A 17,616-nucleotide genomic window follows, 5' to 3' on the forward strand; every position below is an offset into this window, starting at 1 on the left:
CAAGGTCATTCATTTGAAGGTGAAGGTCACTGTGACCTTCAATATAAAAATGTTAAAGTTGTTATAACTTTGGTATGCTTGGACCTAGAGTCTTGAAACTTGACATGAAGGTTGGCCAGAACTAGTAAGTAACCACTGGACATTTCAAGGTCATTCATTTGAAGGTCAAGGTCACTGTGACCTTGAATGTAAAAATGTTAAAGTTGTTATAACTTTGGTATGCTTGGACCTAGAGTCTTGAAACTTGACATGAAGGTTGGCCAGAACTAGTAAGTAACCACTGGACATTTCAAGGTCATTCATTTGAAGGTCAAGGTCACTGTGACCTTGAATGTAAAAATGTTAAAGTTCTTATTTCATGTTATAACTTTGGTATGCTTGTACCTAGAGTCTTCAAACTTGAAATAAAGATTGGCCAGTACTAGAAGATGACCACTGGTCAAATTGATGGAAACTTCAAACAATATGTTACTAATTTGCTAATAAAAAAATTGAGATCAAACTTTCCTAATTGTCAATTCAAGTTCATATTTGTGACCTTAAATGTTATTGTTGTTCATGTATATGCATGCATTCAAAACATAACACAAGGTTTGCTCATGCCTTGAAAAGTACTTACATTTCATTTTGACCTTTGAACAATATTTCAGTAATTTAAGTATTGCATTGACAAAAACACGAAAGGTACTTTCCTGTCATTTAAATCAAAAATCCAGCTTCAATGCGGTCATCTCCGACCGCGGAACTCTTGTCCTATATTTTGTTCTGAAAATTTGCTCTTAAAGCAAACCCTATAAGAAGTAATACTGCCTTTAGATATTTTAATTTACAGCGTAAAAAGCTGTCCCTCCTCTTCCAAAGCATCACCATCTTGCAGGAGTGCTGTTGTACACCATTGTGATATCTATATGGACACCTTTGATGAAGAAAAATACAACCATTTCAAAGGTGAGAACAAATCCTAGCAGATAGTTGTAACAGGGTTTTCCCAGGGATGCTTTTCTGAGGGGATATTTAATGCTCTTCATGATCTTAGATGGAATTGAGCGTATCTACAGGCTTCCAATTCTTTTGAATATTGTATTATTTAAATATTTTAGGGCATTGGAAGTCTTGTAGAAAAATTTAGGAGGCTGTTTAAAAAAAAAGTTTTATTTTCATGTGAATGGTGTTTCGATACAGTTACTTACAACTTAAAAGTCGTTCATACTAACAATATGTGATACACTTACCCTTAGCTTTTGGATGAAGTGTAACTTCATGATAATGTGTGTTATATTAACAGTGAAATAATTCTTAATCATGCCTGGTGTTCAATTAATTATTTTGATGTTCGATTTCAAATATATTTATATGCAGAAGCTGCCAGAAAAATCTTATATTCTGTATGTACATTGTATCATACAGGATGTTTTGGTGTTCTTTTCATGTTCTTAAAACTTTAGATTGAAGAGTGTATAGAAATTTTAATGTGCATAAAATACAGAATTTATATTATATACCATGATATGATACTACATGTATGTGATTCATGTTTTCGGTTTCAATAATTTTATTATCAATGTTATGTTGCACTCTTATGTTAGGTTGTAAAACTATGTTTAATAATGTTCTGTGTTTTGTTTATTGTTAACTATTTTAATAAAAAAATTCAGGTGTCCACATTGATGACCACAGTGTGTTGCTGCATCAGCATATCTGCCTTGGTGGTGAAGATAGGGACTGTTTTGTTAAGTAAAACATGAATTAAATGATTATTTTCGGAAAACAAGTAAGTAAGAAGTTTTCTACATATCTCTAGAACAATACTTTTTCCCATAAAATTCCTATATTTTAACCCTAAACACGCCCAAACCTCCTTTATTTTGATGCAAAAATTCCTATATTTTTTCCTATATTTTCACCTTAAGTCAGTTGATGGCCAGGGCTGGTATTCATAAAGCCCCTAAGGCAAATCTTTACATAAGCTGGATTTAAGGGAAAATTTTAACATTCAATTTTCTATTGAAATTCTAATGGTTTCAGTTTTGTAATGCCAAAATAATGTTCTTCTATGAACATTTTACTTAAATAAACCAATTAAATGAAAAATACACCAAAATGAAAGAGAAAAAGACTTAAGGAATTTTTTATTATTTAGGGAATTTTCTTAAGTTTACCCTTTATGAAAACCAGCCCTGTTATTGATTCAACGTATATGGACACTATTGTCTACCAGTAACGTTTCAATTTATGGTCATGTAAATACAGCGTTGAGTTTGCTAAAATAAAAAAAAAAGATAATTATACATTGTGTTTCTATATGCATATATTTAGTGTAGTGAGCTGCCTTAAATGTACATTTACCATTTTTAGCTCATCTATTTTTTGAAAAAAAATTATGAGCTATTGTCATCACCTTGGCATCGGTGTCGGCGTCGGCGTCCGGTTAAGTTTTGCGTTTAGGTCCACTTTTCTCATAATGTATCAATGCTATTGCATTCAAACTTGGTACACTTACTTACTATCATGAGGGGACTGAGCAGGCAAAGTTAGATAACTCTGGCTTGCATTTTGTCAGAATTATGTGCCCTTTTTATACTTAGAAAATTGAAAATTTTGGTTAAGTTTTGTGTTTAGGTCCATTTTATTCCTTAAGTATCAAAGATATTACTTTCATACTTGCAACACTTACTAACTATCATAAGGGGACTGTGCAGGCAAAGTTATGTAACTCTGACTGGCATTTTGACAGAATTATGTGCCCTTTTTATACTTAGAAAATTGAAAATTTGGTTAAGTTTTGTGTTTAGGTCCACTTTTTTTTCTAAAGTATCAAAGCTATTGCTTTCATACTTGGAACACTCGCTAACTATCGTAAGGGGACTGTGCAGGCAAAGTTATGTAACTCTGACTGGCATTTGGACGGAATTATGGGCCCTTTATACTTAAAAATTTGGTTAAGTTTTGTGTTTTGGTCCTCTTTACCCCTAAAGTATCATAGATATTGCTTTCATACTTAGAACACTCGCAAACTATCATAAGGGGACAGTAAAGTACAAGTTGCATAACTCTGGTTGTCATTTTTACGGAATTATGGCCCTTTTTTGACTTAGTAACTTTGAATATATGGTTACATTTTGCGTTTAGATCCACTTTACTTCTAAAGTATCAAGGCTATTGCTTTCAAACTTCAAATACTTTCATGCTATCATGAGGGTACTGTACCTGGCAAGTTGAATTTTTCCTTGACCTTTGAATGACCTTGATTCTCAAGGTCAAATTATTAAACTTTGCTAAAATTGCCATAACTTCTTTATTTATGATTAGATTTGATTGATACTTTGACAGAACAACTCTTACCTGACATACCACAATAGACTCCACCCAAACCATCCCCCACGCCCCCCCCCCCCCGACGAATCCCCCCCTCATTCCCCCCCCATTTTGTTTTTAAAGATCATTTAATAAATGACCACCACACCCTCACACTATACCCACCCCCCACCCCAAAAAAATAATTTTTTTTCCCCTGGTAGGGTGGCATATAGCAGTTGAACTGTCCGTCAGTATGTCAGTCAGTCTGTCCATCCGTCCGAAAAAAACTTTAACATTGGCCATAATTTTTTCACTATAATATAGCAACTTGATATTTGGCATGCATCAACTTGATATTTGGCATGCATGTGTATCTCATGGAGCTGCACATTTTGAGTAATGAAAGGTCAAGATCATCCTTCAAGGTCAAATGTCAAATTTATGGCGTCTGTCTGTCCGAAAACTTAAACATTGGCCATAACTTTTTCAATATTGAAGATAGCAACTTGATATTTGGCATGTGCGTGTTTATCTCATGGAGCTGAACATTTTGAGTGGTGAAAGGTGAAGGTCAAGGTCATCCTTCAAGGTCAAATGTCAAATATATGGCGTCTGTCCATCCGAAAACTTTAACATTGGCCATTACTTTTTTAATATTGAAGATAGCAACTTGATATTTGACATGCATGTGTATCTCATGAAGCTGCACATTTTGAGTGGTGGAAGTTCAAGGTCAAGGTCATCCCTCAAGGTCAAAAAAAAAAATAAAAAAATTCAAAGCGTCATTCTCATGAAGCTGTACATTTTGAGTGGTGGAAGTTCAAGGTCAAGGTCATCCTTCAAGGTCAAAGGTAAAAAAATAAAATCAAAGCGGTGTTATAATGAAGCTGCACATTTTGAGTGGTGGAAGGTCAAGGTCAAGGTCATTCTTCAAGGTCATTCTCATGAAGCTGCACATTTTGAGTGATGGAAGTTCAAGGTCAAGGTCATTCTTCAAGGTCATGGTCATCCTTCAAGGTCAAAGGCCAAAAAAATAAAATCAAAGCGGTGTTATCATGAAGCTGCACATTTTGAGTGGTGGAAGGTCAAGGTCATCCTTCAAGGTCAAGGTCATCCTTCAAGGTCAAAGGTCAATTTTTTATACAAAATTTTAAAGCGGCGTTCTCATGATGCTGCACATTTTGAGTGATGGAAGTTCAAGGTCAAGGTTATCCTTCAAGGTCAAGGTCATCCTTCAAGGTCAAAGGTAAAAAAAAAAAAACTTTCAAAGCGGCGTTATCATGAAGCTGCACATTTACAGTGGTGGAAGTTCAAGGTCAAGGTCATCCTTCATGGTCAAAGGTCAAAAAAATATATTTCAAAGCGGCGTTCTCATAAAGCTTCGCATTTTGAGTGATGGAAGTTCAAGGTCAAGGTCATCCTTCAAGGTCAAAGATAAAAAAATAAAATATAAAAAAATTCAAAGCGGCGCAATAGGGGGCATTGTGTTTCTTATGAACACATCTCTTGTTTTTATTCAAACATGGTTAAAAAACACAAATATTTATTTTTATTATTTTATTTTTGAAATACTGTCCAACCATCCCACCCAAGAATCCCCCCCCCCCCCCCCCCCCAAAGAAAAATTAAATATTTTGTTTGCATTTTTTTGCAGTTTTGGAAGATAATGTAATGAATGACCACACACCCACACTATACACCCCTCTCCACTCCACCTCTCCCTCCTTTGTGATTGAAATTGAGATAGGTCCCTACACCTTTAAAAAGAAAAATAGATGAGCGGTCTGCACCCGCAAGGCGATGCTCTTGTTGTAGCTGTTACTGCGATGATATAAGAAATAGCAAGTGCATCAACAGTAGTAGTTATAGAATAAGTGGTAGCTATAGAAATAATACGTGATTGTTGTCTGCATTGTAGATAATCAAATAAAAGTGAGTTCGAAATTTTCAGATGAAATGAGGAAACTTGAAACCTGTCTTGCTGCGGACATCGAAACATCCACTATTTACATAAGGCATACAGTCGAAGATACCGAAAAGGAATTAAAAGCATGCAACCAAGATTGTACAAATGAGGTTTTGTCAACAATGAAGAAAACTACTGAGTCTGTAAATAGTGAAATACAGCTGACCGAAACCAATCTTGCTGCGAATATTGAGAAATCCAAAATAGATATTATGACGAGCGTCGAAGGCACTGAAATGGCATTAAAGGATTGTATTTACGATTGTTCTACTGGAGTTGTGTCAACAATGAAGAAACATACTGAGTCTGTAAATAGTGACATAAAGTCGACTTTGCAAGAAATTCGGCATAGCTTAAAGTCCGGTAAGATAAATTTCCTTCTGTACGTTATACGGTATACATTAATCTTACAAACTCAGTCAAGAAATGTGTTTAAGATATATATATAATTGTTGTGAATCAAATGCATAGCTTCATGAAAATTGGTACATAACTCTGTTAGAATAAGGGATGTTTTGACATACTTTCAACAGGTTATTTGCGCTTAATGCACGTATAACAAATTTCAAAATGACATTGCGTGCATTCTTAGTATGATAGATAACGTAAGCTATTAATCCAATGTTTTAACTGAAGAATAAATAAACAACCTAAATTAACCAATTAAGAAGCCTGTTAAATGCTGTCATTTCTTATTTTGAACCTGGAACCTGTTTTAGGTGCAGTTTTGCCAAGTGTGGATAACATAGCCCCTTCTAGGATGCTGGTTATGAATAGCTTCCGCGATCGTATGAAACAGTTTAAATCTGGACATGGTTTTATTCTCTTAACGGATGAAATCGAATTTGTTCAGAATATAGACTGTCTTGGTTTTGTCAACTGGCTTGCTGTCTTTGATTTTGATAAAAGAGGTTGGGAAACTGGTCTTTTATCCCGTATAAAGGATAGGCTCCAACAGAATGCTTATCTTAACCATGTTTGTTGGCAGGATACAAAGTTTTCAATATTGGATGACAAAGTTACGTGGATATCACTTATGGGCATTTCCAATCGTCCAGATACAGTTTTGGACAATGATTTCAATAAGTGGAAACGAAAAGTAAAGGCAAATCTTACGCAGCAAATGAATCAAATAAAGAAATTTTCTGAGCTTTGTACACCTTTAACTGTACTTGTTATTTGGCCTCTAAGTGCTACAAAATATGGACATATTCGGGTCGTCATTGAAACAATGACCGAAACACTTGATGATATAGACGTGGTTGTTGCTGTACCTAGTAATCATCCAAATCCAGATGAATCAAATTTATCCTTACTCAAAGAGTATTACACTATTATTCCAATTGACCTACAAGACGTCTGTAAGGTAATTATGACCCAGTGCAGTCCCAAAGCACATAACAGTCCGACAATTTGTAAGCTTCCTACGAGCGATGGTTTTAATTGTCCGATCATCACAATTGACGATGCAAAGTGGTTACATGAAGACTTAGCTGTATTATATCTAGATAGCTACGAGGATTACAGTATAGAACAATTAGAGAAAGAGGAGAAAATGTTTTATAAGGGTGGAACATTGTCCTGGGCTGCACGATATGCTGGACGATCGACTCATGCTGATATTGAAAGAGACAACCATAAAAGAATATTAAATTACATCAAATCACGACATATACATGTCTGTAAATCAGGGATTATCAAATTATATCACAATCCAGGATCAGGAGGCACGACGTTAGCCCAAAGAATCGTTTGGGATTTAAAGGAAGAAACACCATGTGTACATGTAAAACACAGGCTTGGATCATCCGTTCCGGATATATGCAATAAAATGAAACATTTGCACGACAAGACACATCTACCTATACTTGCGCTATTTGACGGCGAAGATGACCAAAGAGTTGAATCGATTTTGCAGACTTTGCAAAGAGAGAGTGTGTGTATCATTGTTCTCTATATACAAAGATATTGGCCATACATACACTTTAATGAAGAAAATACTAGGAATAATTGTCAGACGTTTTTTCTTCAGAATCACGTTTCATGTCAAGAAGCTAAACTTTTGGAAAGACAACACCGGAAAGATCAGTCATTAAGTAGAGAACAGGAAAGAAGTTTAAGCAAAGTGATATCAAAATGCCTTACAGACAAAGTCAGTTTGTTTGAATTTGGACTTGCAGTACACAGCTATAATTACAACGGATTATCGAAGTACGTAGCTGACTATTTGAAACTTGACAGAAACAAGAATCAACTGCAGTCGTGGCATAAAGCGTTATCGTATTTGTCCCTTGTGTACTTTTTTGGACAGTCGTCTCTCCCATGTCGTCTCTTTGCAGATCTTCCAGGAATGGAACATATTTACTGTATTGATGACTTTCCAATGGAAATGCATGGCATAGTAGTTAGCGATACCAATGACAGGAAACCAAACATGGTGCGTATAAGCCATTACCTTGTAGCGAAGGAAATTCTAAATCAACTGCTTCCCTTCCCCAAACAAACGAAAGAAGATATTTCGCCATATTTATCTGTGGATGCAAAGCGAAACTTAGAGAAAATATCGGTTGAATTCATCGTGTTTGCTAGACGTTCAACTGCCGAACACTCGTCCAGTATGGCTCACATAATGACCAAAACATTTATCACAAGAAATAACAAACAAGTTGGCGAAACTGAGGTGATGGAGAGTAAGAAAAAAAGACCGCAGCTGTCTCCACTTATAGAACAGGCAAGTTCTAAACCACCGTTTACGGAACGGTTCAATATATATCAGAAGCTAACAGAGTATTTTCCAAAGGTAGCACAATTCAAAGCTCACCTTGGGCGGTTGTTCAGTATATGTAGACCAGAACAGGAGGACTGTGCTGAAAAACATTTGTGTACGGCTCTAGAAGAAAGTTTAGCGGAAACACGAGATTTGGTGGAAGATGAAATTTCCAATTCAAAGAAAATAGAATTGATGCACATTTACCACATGTATGGAAGTATGATTAAACGAAAGCTTTCAAAGTATACAGGAATAGCCCATGGAGAATCAAAACGCGTCGAAGATTTTGACAATGTTTCAAAGTTGTTAATAACGGATATTCAAAGAGCATGCTCTTATTTTACTGACTGCAGAAAAGTGACACCTCTTGGAAGCGAACAGTGTTTTTACTACGTAAGTGAAATACATGTCCGTCTTATGTTTTGTGAGTTTGTTAATACCAACAGTGGGTACCAAAATGTACTTGAATTCCTAGACAAAAAGGATAACGAAGCCGCGGATTTCATAAGAGATTCTTGTATTGTGATGGATGAATTGTTTTTAGAGTGTTTTAGTGTGATTGAGCCGGAACATATGGATGATTCAATTGGCAACTGCCAAGAATGGTACTCAACGCTGTTTCAAAGAATTCCGGGTTATTTTATACCAAATATAGCAGATGGGGTTCAATCCCGACGATTGGAGATTGCAAGAATAAAAATGAAATACAGCCAACCAAAGAAGTACGGTGTTTTGGAATTGATCACTAATGCAAATGACATCCAACAGATCGCAAAACGCTACGAAATGAATATTGAAGAATATGAAACCCAAGAAAACCCCAGTGTCACCAAAGTACAAATGAATATGGACTATATGGAGTGGATGTACATTATTCGTCACAAACATTATAATACTCCAGTAGGGATTGAACATGTGCTTCAAAAGGTGGAGTTATGGCATGAAAATGTGCGGTCTCCACAAAGTTTATTTTACCTCTTTGTTTTGAAGAGTCTTCTTGGGTTTGGTTTGGAAAGTAATGGAAGTCATGTCTTACTTATCGAAGCAAAAAAATTGAGAGACAAAGTTTTGAAATATTCAAGACATGTTGCAAAGCCAAAGTACCCAAGGGAGTGGTTGGGGTTACCAAGAGATGACATAAGACGACTTTATCCCGGTCTACGTTTCTTCGGTCAGATAGAAGGCAGAGACATAACAAGTGATGAACATCTGGAAATCCGGAAAGGAACTATTCTACCACCAAATGACAAACTTTCAAGCGGCAATATTGATTTAGACCTGGGTCCAAACAATCGTTTTTCAGTTAGTGTATTCTTTATTCCAGCGCGAACAGAAAATTTGAAGGGACCATTAAACAAAGGGGTTCGTGTTGAATTCGTCCTTGGTTTCAGCCTGTCACACGGATATGAAGCATTCAATGTCAAGCGTATCTCAACCGTCGAGTGTCCTGTTTGCAAGATTGCAATTGAAAAACGAAGCTCAGACAAACAAGTCAAGTGTCAGAAATGCGGGAGAATATTTAAAGTTGGAAGAGTTTCATAGAAAAATGTGATTGGCTTAAGCGATATCCAAGCATACCATTTAAAACATCAAGTATAAAACATATATGACAGTGTTTACTTTGCTTTTATTATACAGACATTGAGAGTCTGGTGTGTGTCATATTTTTATATTCAGTGCACATTATTTTCTAGTAGGTTAACTTATATATATTGGATGTGTGTGAACACTGTAAGGACTTTTACTCTGTTATTAGTACGTAAACTATTGTATTGTATTAAAGTTGACCTTTTTGTTGATGTCTATAGTTGTGTTTATTATACTATTCACGTCATGCCATATAATTTTAAATGTAAAGGTTACTGGTTGAAAAATACGATATTGTATGACTTGTATTACTGGTAAATGTTTGATGGGTGCTGTTGATCTAAACTGCATTTTTGATTGGTAATCCCTTTCGAATTGTGAATTTGAGATTAAGAATTTATTTTATTTTCCTTCGGCAGTCGAACAGATGCATTTGAAGTCCCTTTAATAATTTACATCGGAATATTGATCGGTTAATAAATACATCACATATTTCTAAACATTTTACCGAAGTTATTTCAATTGTGGCATTTGTTCTGGTTATATTATCATGTATGTATAAAGAATTTGTTTAAAAGTTTCCTGTTTATACTGTTTGTTTCTGAAATATATCTCATACTTTAATTGTGTTGAAAACAAGATACGTATGTCATATTAACTGGTTTGTACAATATGTTTAACCGTATAGATTAAAAGCAATAAGTCATTTCGATATATGTATTGGGTTCGAGTTGTGTGTTTTTGCATATTTGAACATACCTTACTATAAACAGTAAGAAAATACTGTTGATATTTTTAGCTCACCTGAGCACAACTTGCTGATGGTGAGCTTTTGTGATCGCCTTTTGTCCGTTGTGCGGCGTCAACATTTGCCTTGTTAACTCTGTAGAGGCCACATTTATTGTCCAATCTTAATCAAATTTGGTCAGAAGATTGGTCTCAATGATATCTCGGATGAGTTAGAAAATAACTAAGTTTGCTTGAAAAACATTGCTGCCAAGGGGCGGGGCATTTATTCTTTTATGGCTATGTATGGCTATAGTAAAATCTTGTTAACACTCTAGATGCCACATTTATTGTTTGATCTTCATGAAACTTGGTCAAAAGATTCATCCGAATAATATCTTGGACGAGTTCGAAAATGATGCCTGTTGGTTGAAAAACATGGTCGCCAGGGGGCGGGGTATTTTTCCTTATATGGCTGTCTGTAGGTAGACAATATCGGTAGACCAGTCTGAATGTCGGTAGACCAGTCCCTTTACGATCCATAACTCATCAACGAATTCACCGATTGGCTTGATACTTCACATGTGCATTGGCCATGGACAGTAGATGACCCCTATTGAAATTGGGGTCAAAGGTCAAGGTCACTATCACACTTAGTGATTTCCGATCAATAACTAGTCAACGAATTGACCGAATGGATTGATTTATTCACATGTGAATTGACCGTGGACAGTAGATGACCCCTCTTGAAATTGGGGTCACTAGGTCAAGGTCACTATCACACTTAAGTGTGAAAATCGTTTCCGATCAATAACTAGTCAGCCAAGTGACCGATTGGCTTGATACTTCACATGTGCATTGGCCTTGGGCAGTAGATGACCCCTATTCAAATTAAGGTCACTAGGTCAAAGCTCAAGTTCACTATCACACTTAGTGTAAAAATCTTTCCGATCTATAACGTGACAACGAATTGACCGATTGGCTTGAAACTTCACATGTGCATTGACCATGGACTGTAGATGACCCCTATTGCAATTGGGGTCAATAGGTCAAAGGTCAAGGTCAATGTTACACATTAAGAGTACAATCGTTTCTGATCAATAACTCGTCAACTGATTCACCGATTGGTTTGATACTTTCCATGTGCATTGGCTTTGGACAGTAGATGACCCCTATTGAAATTTGGGTCACTTGATCAAAGGTCAAGGTCACTGTTACACACTAAGTGTGAAATCGGTTCAGATCAACTCGTCAACTGATTCACCGATTTGCTTGATACTTCCCATATGCATTTGCCTTGGACAGTAGATGACCCCTATTGAAATTGGGGTCACTAGCTCAAATTTCAAGATCACTGTTACACACTAAGTGTGAAATCGTTTCCCATCAATAAATCGTCAATTGATTCACCGATTGGCTTAATACTTCCCATGTGCATTGGCATTAGACAGTAGATGATCCCTATATAAATTTTGGTCACTAGGTCCAAGGTCATGGTCACTGGCACAATAAATAGGCAAAGCGTTTCTGATCAATAACTCGTCAACGAATCTACCGATTGGCTTGATACTTCCCATGCGCATTGGCCTTGGACAGAAGATGACCCCTATCAAAAGTGGGGTTACTAGGGTAAGGTCACTGTCACAATAAGAGTGAAAACTCTTTCCGATCAATAACCCATCAACGAATTGACCGATTGGCTTGATACTTTCCATGCGCATTGGCCGTGGACAGTAGATAACCCCTCTTTAAATTGGGGTCACTAGTTCAAAGCCCTGTTGTTGTTTTTTGTTGTCTCCGACCGCAGAACACTTGTTATAAATGCGTTGTCCACGTTTATGTTACAGTGAAGCGAAAAACTAAAACACAATTATAATGATTGAGACCGTTAGTTTGAAACCAGTCATCTGAACGTTTTATTTTCATAACGCGCGTCCATTTACATTTTAAATCGCAGAGGGAATCGAAGCTCGTGCTGTTTTCACATCAAAACGGCCAAAGACCCCACACATATTGAATATCTTTCAGGAAAAAACTTAAGTGAATGGAAACTGATGCACAAATTCAAACAATTTCCCACGCTTAGTGAGTGTAATAAGAAACTTAGTATTCTCTTCGGGTCCTCACATAATGCAATCTCGGGACCGGAAGTAGGTCGTAAACTTCGAAATGCACACACAAAACAAAACGGCATTGTTAACTGACGCTCGAGACTAATGTTGCGAGATCTTTTCTTTACAATTCATTATTGTATGGTATGCGGTCGCCGAAAACGACTCCGACTATTGTCATTGTCGATAAACAAACGATTAAAATAGCTGCACGATTTAATTAAATAATTTTTCTTCTATCTGTTTTATGCGAACTTCGAATTTTGCATTATTGGAAAACAATATGGCCCCATGCATATAAACCAAGTTTAGATAACGCTGACCCGAGCTATGTGCTTTATATAATGAAATCAATGGTCTTTATAAAATGAAAAAAATGGTCTGTGGGCTGGATCGTTACCGATAGGCAAACTCCTAACAATTGGTACCTATCCGTACTGGTTTAGGCGCTATTCCGGGTGTATTGAAATCTGCGCGGCGGCAATACTAAGAGTTTTGATAAGCGATGCGATAAACCGAGGTAGTGGAGTAGTTTGTAGCATCACCCGCCCGTGTGCCAGATCTTCCTTTCAGAATAGTTCAACAGTTTTAGTGGTTAAAGATAGAGTAATGATGTTGTTTTGATCAAACATCGAATATATCCTGAATCAAAACTATAATACTTCACTACTTCCTGTATCAAGTATTTGACATTTTATTTTCTATTCAGTCACGTGAAATCTCACTGAAGGACAGGTAATTTTGTAAAATGACACTTTAAGTGTGTTTTCTATTAGATTTCATAGACTTTCATTTAATTTTAATCCATTCAACCAATTAAATGAGAGTTAAAGGTAAAAAAAAATGCGAAAACAATGTCCAATCATTTTTCATTTGTTTATTTTGTCCTTGGAACTAAAAATATGGCAATGAAGCATAATTATTCTGCGCATGAAACCGGGTTTGATATTGTTGGTTGTCATGTTTTCATAGTTATTCCGAAAATTTCAATTCATGGTCAAGTTATTATCCGACCTATCTGCTTCATGTAGGCAAGTTAAAATTTTTGTGTGAACCGTTTTAGCAAAAATAAACGCAGATAAAATTCGTTTATTATTGAGCTGACCGTGAAAATCCACGTAGCTTCGATACTTCTTGATCATGGTGCTGTAATGGTAACGGAGTCCAACGATGTCGCAAATTATGTAAACGTTAAACAATATGTAAGCACCGTTAAGAATCAACAAGAGTGTTTCAATCCATTCTAATGTTACCGTGAACACGGAAAAGCTAAGGAGAATGTCGTTGAAATGCTGGTCACAATCGGATGTGACGTAATCGGCACAATGAGTAATATCGTCTGCATGAAGGTTGGCGAATAACGGATACACCCATATCGAGCCTGAAAATGAATCGACTTGTTTATATGTAGCCGTTGCATAGTGGATATGGTGTCCGCCTAGCGACCGGGATGTCACGTGTTTGAACTCCAAGTTGGGAGCATTTTTTCTCTCAAAATCCCCAAGAACTGGTTTTAGTCCCAGGAAACGGACTTGAGAGCGTTTCAAATAAGCATTATGCTGTCGATGAAATCAAGCTAAAATACATAGGTTTCAACTTAAGCGGTTTAAATTAACACTCGTTAACAATGTGCGTTATATCCTGTTATTGAGCATGCGTGTTATTTTGCGCCAGTTGACAATATGAGTTATATGTGTACTAGTTGACAATTCGCATATTTGTACTAGTTTACAATATGTGTTAAATGTGTACTAGTTTATATCTGTAATAGCTGATAATGTGTGTTATATGTTAACCTGTTTACCCTTTGTATATATATGAATTAGTTTTCAATATGTGTTATAGTATAAACTAATCAAAAATATGTGTCATATGTGTATAAGTGTGCGCACAAGTATGCGTGGTAAATAGTAATTAACAAAGCGTGTTAATGAGAAAAAGTTGACAATTCGTTAAAATGCGCATTTTTAGCTCGACTATTATATATGAAATATATATAATCACCTCGGCGTCGGCGTGAGCGCGAGTGTTGGAATGTTAGTTTGCGTACCACCTCAAATATTTGATATATTGCTTTTATATATTGCATACTTCTTACCCAAAATTACCCCAATCTATAAACAAGAGCAGACGACTGTATCAAGCGTTTTGTATGAATTATGGCCCTTTTTCCTCTTAGAATATGCATATTATTGATAAATCTATGGTAAAGTTTGCGTACCACCTCAATATTTTTAGCTCGATTATTATGTATGAAATATATTAAGTGGAGCTATCCTACTCACGTCGGCGTTTGCGTTAGTGTGAGCGTTGGAATGTTAAAGTTTGCGTACCACCTCAAATATTTTCTCCATGTGCCTTGACGTATTGCTTTTATATTTTGCATACTTCTTGACCAACATGACCCCAATCTATAAACAAGAGCAGACAACTGTCTTTTGCTTTTATATTTTGCATACTTTTTATTTACCAACATGACCCAATCTATAAACAAGAGCAGACAACTGTATTAAGAATTTTGTAAGAATTATGGCCCTTTTTAACCAGGTTTTCCGAAGGAAAAAACTGGTTATTAGATTGGCGAATGCGGGCGGGCTGGCTGGCGGGCTGGCGGAATAAGCTTGTCCGGGCCATAACTATGTCGTTCATTGTCAGATTTTAAAATCATTTGGCACATTTGTTCACCATCATTGGACGGTGTGTCGCGCGAAATAATTACGTCGATATATCCAAGGTCAAGGTCACACTTTGAGTTCAAAGGTCAAAAATGGCCATAAATGAGCTTGTCCGAGCCATAACTATGTTGTTCATCGTCAGATTTTAAAATCATTTGGCACATTTGTTCACCATCATTGGACGGTGTGTCGCGCGAAATAATTACGTCGATATCTCCAAGGTCAAGGTCACACTTTGAGTTCAAAGGTCAAAAATGGCCATAAATGAGCTTGTCCTGGCCATAACTATGTCATTCATTGTGAGATTTTAAAATCATTTGGCACATTTGTTCACCATCATGGGACGGTGTGTCCCACGAAAGAATCACGTCAATATCTCCAATGTCAAGGTCGCCACGACTAAAAATAGATTTAAAAAAAAAAAAAAACTTACAAAGGGGGTTAATTTTTTTTGGTCATTTCAAAAGTTCAGTTTGAGTTTTCTCCCTTTATCAGATTTTTTTTTCACAATGAAAACCTGGTTTTGTGACAATTTTGTCCCTTGTTCTACTTAGAATATGCATATTATTGATAAATCTATGTGAAAGTTTGCGTACCATCTCAAATATTTTGTATGTACCTTGACATATTGCTTTTATGTTTTGCATACTTCTTTACCAACATGACCCCAATCTATAAATAAGAGCAGACAACTGTTTCAAGTATTTTGTAAAAATTATATGTAACTCTGATTGGCATTTTGACAGAATTATGGCCCCTTTTATACTTAGAAAATTAAAAAAATTGTTAGGATTTGTGTGTTGGTCCACTTTCCTCCTAAAGTATCATAGCTATTGCTCTCAGACTTGGAACACTCGCTAACTATCATAAGGGGACTGTACAGGAAAAGTTGCATAACTCTGGTTGGCATTTGACGGAATTATGGCCCTTTTTTGACTTAGTAACTTTGAATATTTTGTTAAATTTTGTGCTTAGATCCATTTTACTTCTAAAGTATCATGGCTATTGCTTTCAAACTTCAAATACTTTCTAACTATCATTAGGGTACTGTAACTGGCAAGTTGAATTTGACCTTGACTTTTGAATGACCTTGACTCTCAAGGTCAAATTATTAATTATTGCTTAAATTGCCATAACATCTTTTTTATGAAGATTGGATTCATACTTTGACAAAACAACAATTACCTGACATACCACAATGGACTCCACCCAAACCATCCCCCACGCCCTCCCCCACCCAGATCCCCCCCCCCAATAAAAACACAAATATTAATTTTTATGTCCCCCACTATAGTAGGACATATTGTTTTTGCCCTGTCTGTTGGTCTGTCTGTTTGCGCCAACTTTAACATTTTGCAATAACTTTTGCTATATTGAAGATAGCAACTTCATATTTGGCATGCATGTGTATCTCATGAAGCTGCACATTTTGAGTGGTGAAAGGTCAAGGTCATCCTTCAAGGTCAGAGGTCAAATATATGTGGCCAAAATCGCTCATTTTATGAATACTTTTGCAATATTGAAGATAGCAACTTGATATTTGGCATGCATGTGTATCTCGTGGAGCTGCACATTTTGAGTGGTGAAAGGTCAAGGTCAAGGTCATCCTTCAATGTCAGAGGTCAAATATATGTGGCCCAAATCGCTTATTTTATAAATACTTTTGCAATATTGAAGATAGCAACTTGATATTTGGCATGCATGTGCATCTCATGGAGCTGCACATTTTGAGTGGTGAAAGGTCAAGGTCATCCTTCAAGGTCAGAGGTCAAATATATGTGGCCCAAATCGCTTATTTTATGAATACTTTTGCAATATTGAAGATAGCAACTTGATATTTGGCATGCATGTGTATCTGATGGAGCTGCACATTTTGAGTGGTGAAAGGTCAAGGTCATCCTTCACAAGGTCAAGGTCATCCTACAAGGTCAAACATCATATAGGGGGACATTGTGTTTCACAAACACATCTTGTTATTATTTCATTTTTTGAAAGACAGTCCAACCGTTTGTGCTTACAAATACAGAGGACCCCGTGTTGTTTTATTTTGGTGGAGTCGAAGATTCTACCGGTAATGTAATAATTGATTGCTTTGGTAGCGTGTAGTCCAAACTAGCCGAAAATAACATTATCAACATTCATAAGGGACCGGGAAAATTGAGCAGTGATGTTCGGCTGATCGCAGCTCTGTGTAAATTGCCTTTATTATAGGAAATAGTGACATAAAATAGTGAATATCGGTACTAAGCAGTGGGTAATTGTGTCAATAATACATGGAATAAGTTATTGACCTCTTAAAGTGGACGTAAATAGTGATTGTTAGCGAAATTTTGGAATATTCTGTATCAACAAACTGTCAACAAATTGGATCTTGTAGTGCATTGAGAAGACCCCCGGTCACATTGAAATTATTAGAGATATTGGACCTATTCAACAAACACAGTAACAAATTGGATTAACATTTTACCTGTTGGCAGTGAACCG

General features: G+C 36.3%; 1 protein-coding gene across 3 annotated transcripts in view; it reads left to right on the top strand.

Annotated features, from left to right (window-relative positions):
• Positions 1-10,336, top strand: part of LOC127841072 (uncharacterized) — a 56,806-nt gene extending 46,470 nt beyond the window's left edge. For all 3 annotated transcript variants that reach the window (XM_052369614.1, XM_052369615.1, XM_052369616.1), the window contains exons 5-6: positions 5,249-5,626; positions 5,983-10,336. In XM_052369614.1, coding sequence (XP_052225574.1) covers positions 5,249-5,626; positions 5,983-9,575 — 3,971 coding nt within the window. In that variant the 3' untranslated portion in view covers positions 9,576-10,336. The remainder of the gene's footprint in view (positions 1-5,248; positions 5,627-5,982) is intronic.
• The last annotated feature ends 7,280 nt before the right edge of the window (positions 10,337-17,616 follow it).

The sequence above is a fragment of the Dreissena polymorpha genome, chromosome 8 (genome assembly GCF_020536995.1).
Source record: "Dreissena polymorpha isolate Duluth1 chromosome 8, UMN_Dpol_1.0, whole genome shotgun sequence".
In the NCBI taxonomy this organism is placed as follows: Eukaryota; Metazoa; Mollusca; class Bivalvia; order Myida; family Dreissenidae; genus Dreissena; species Dreissena polymorpha.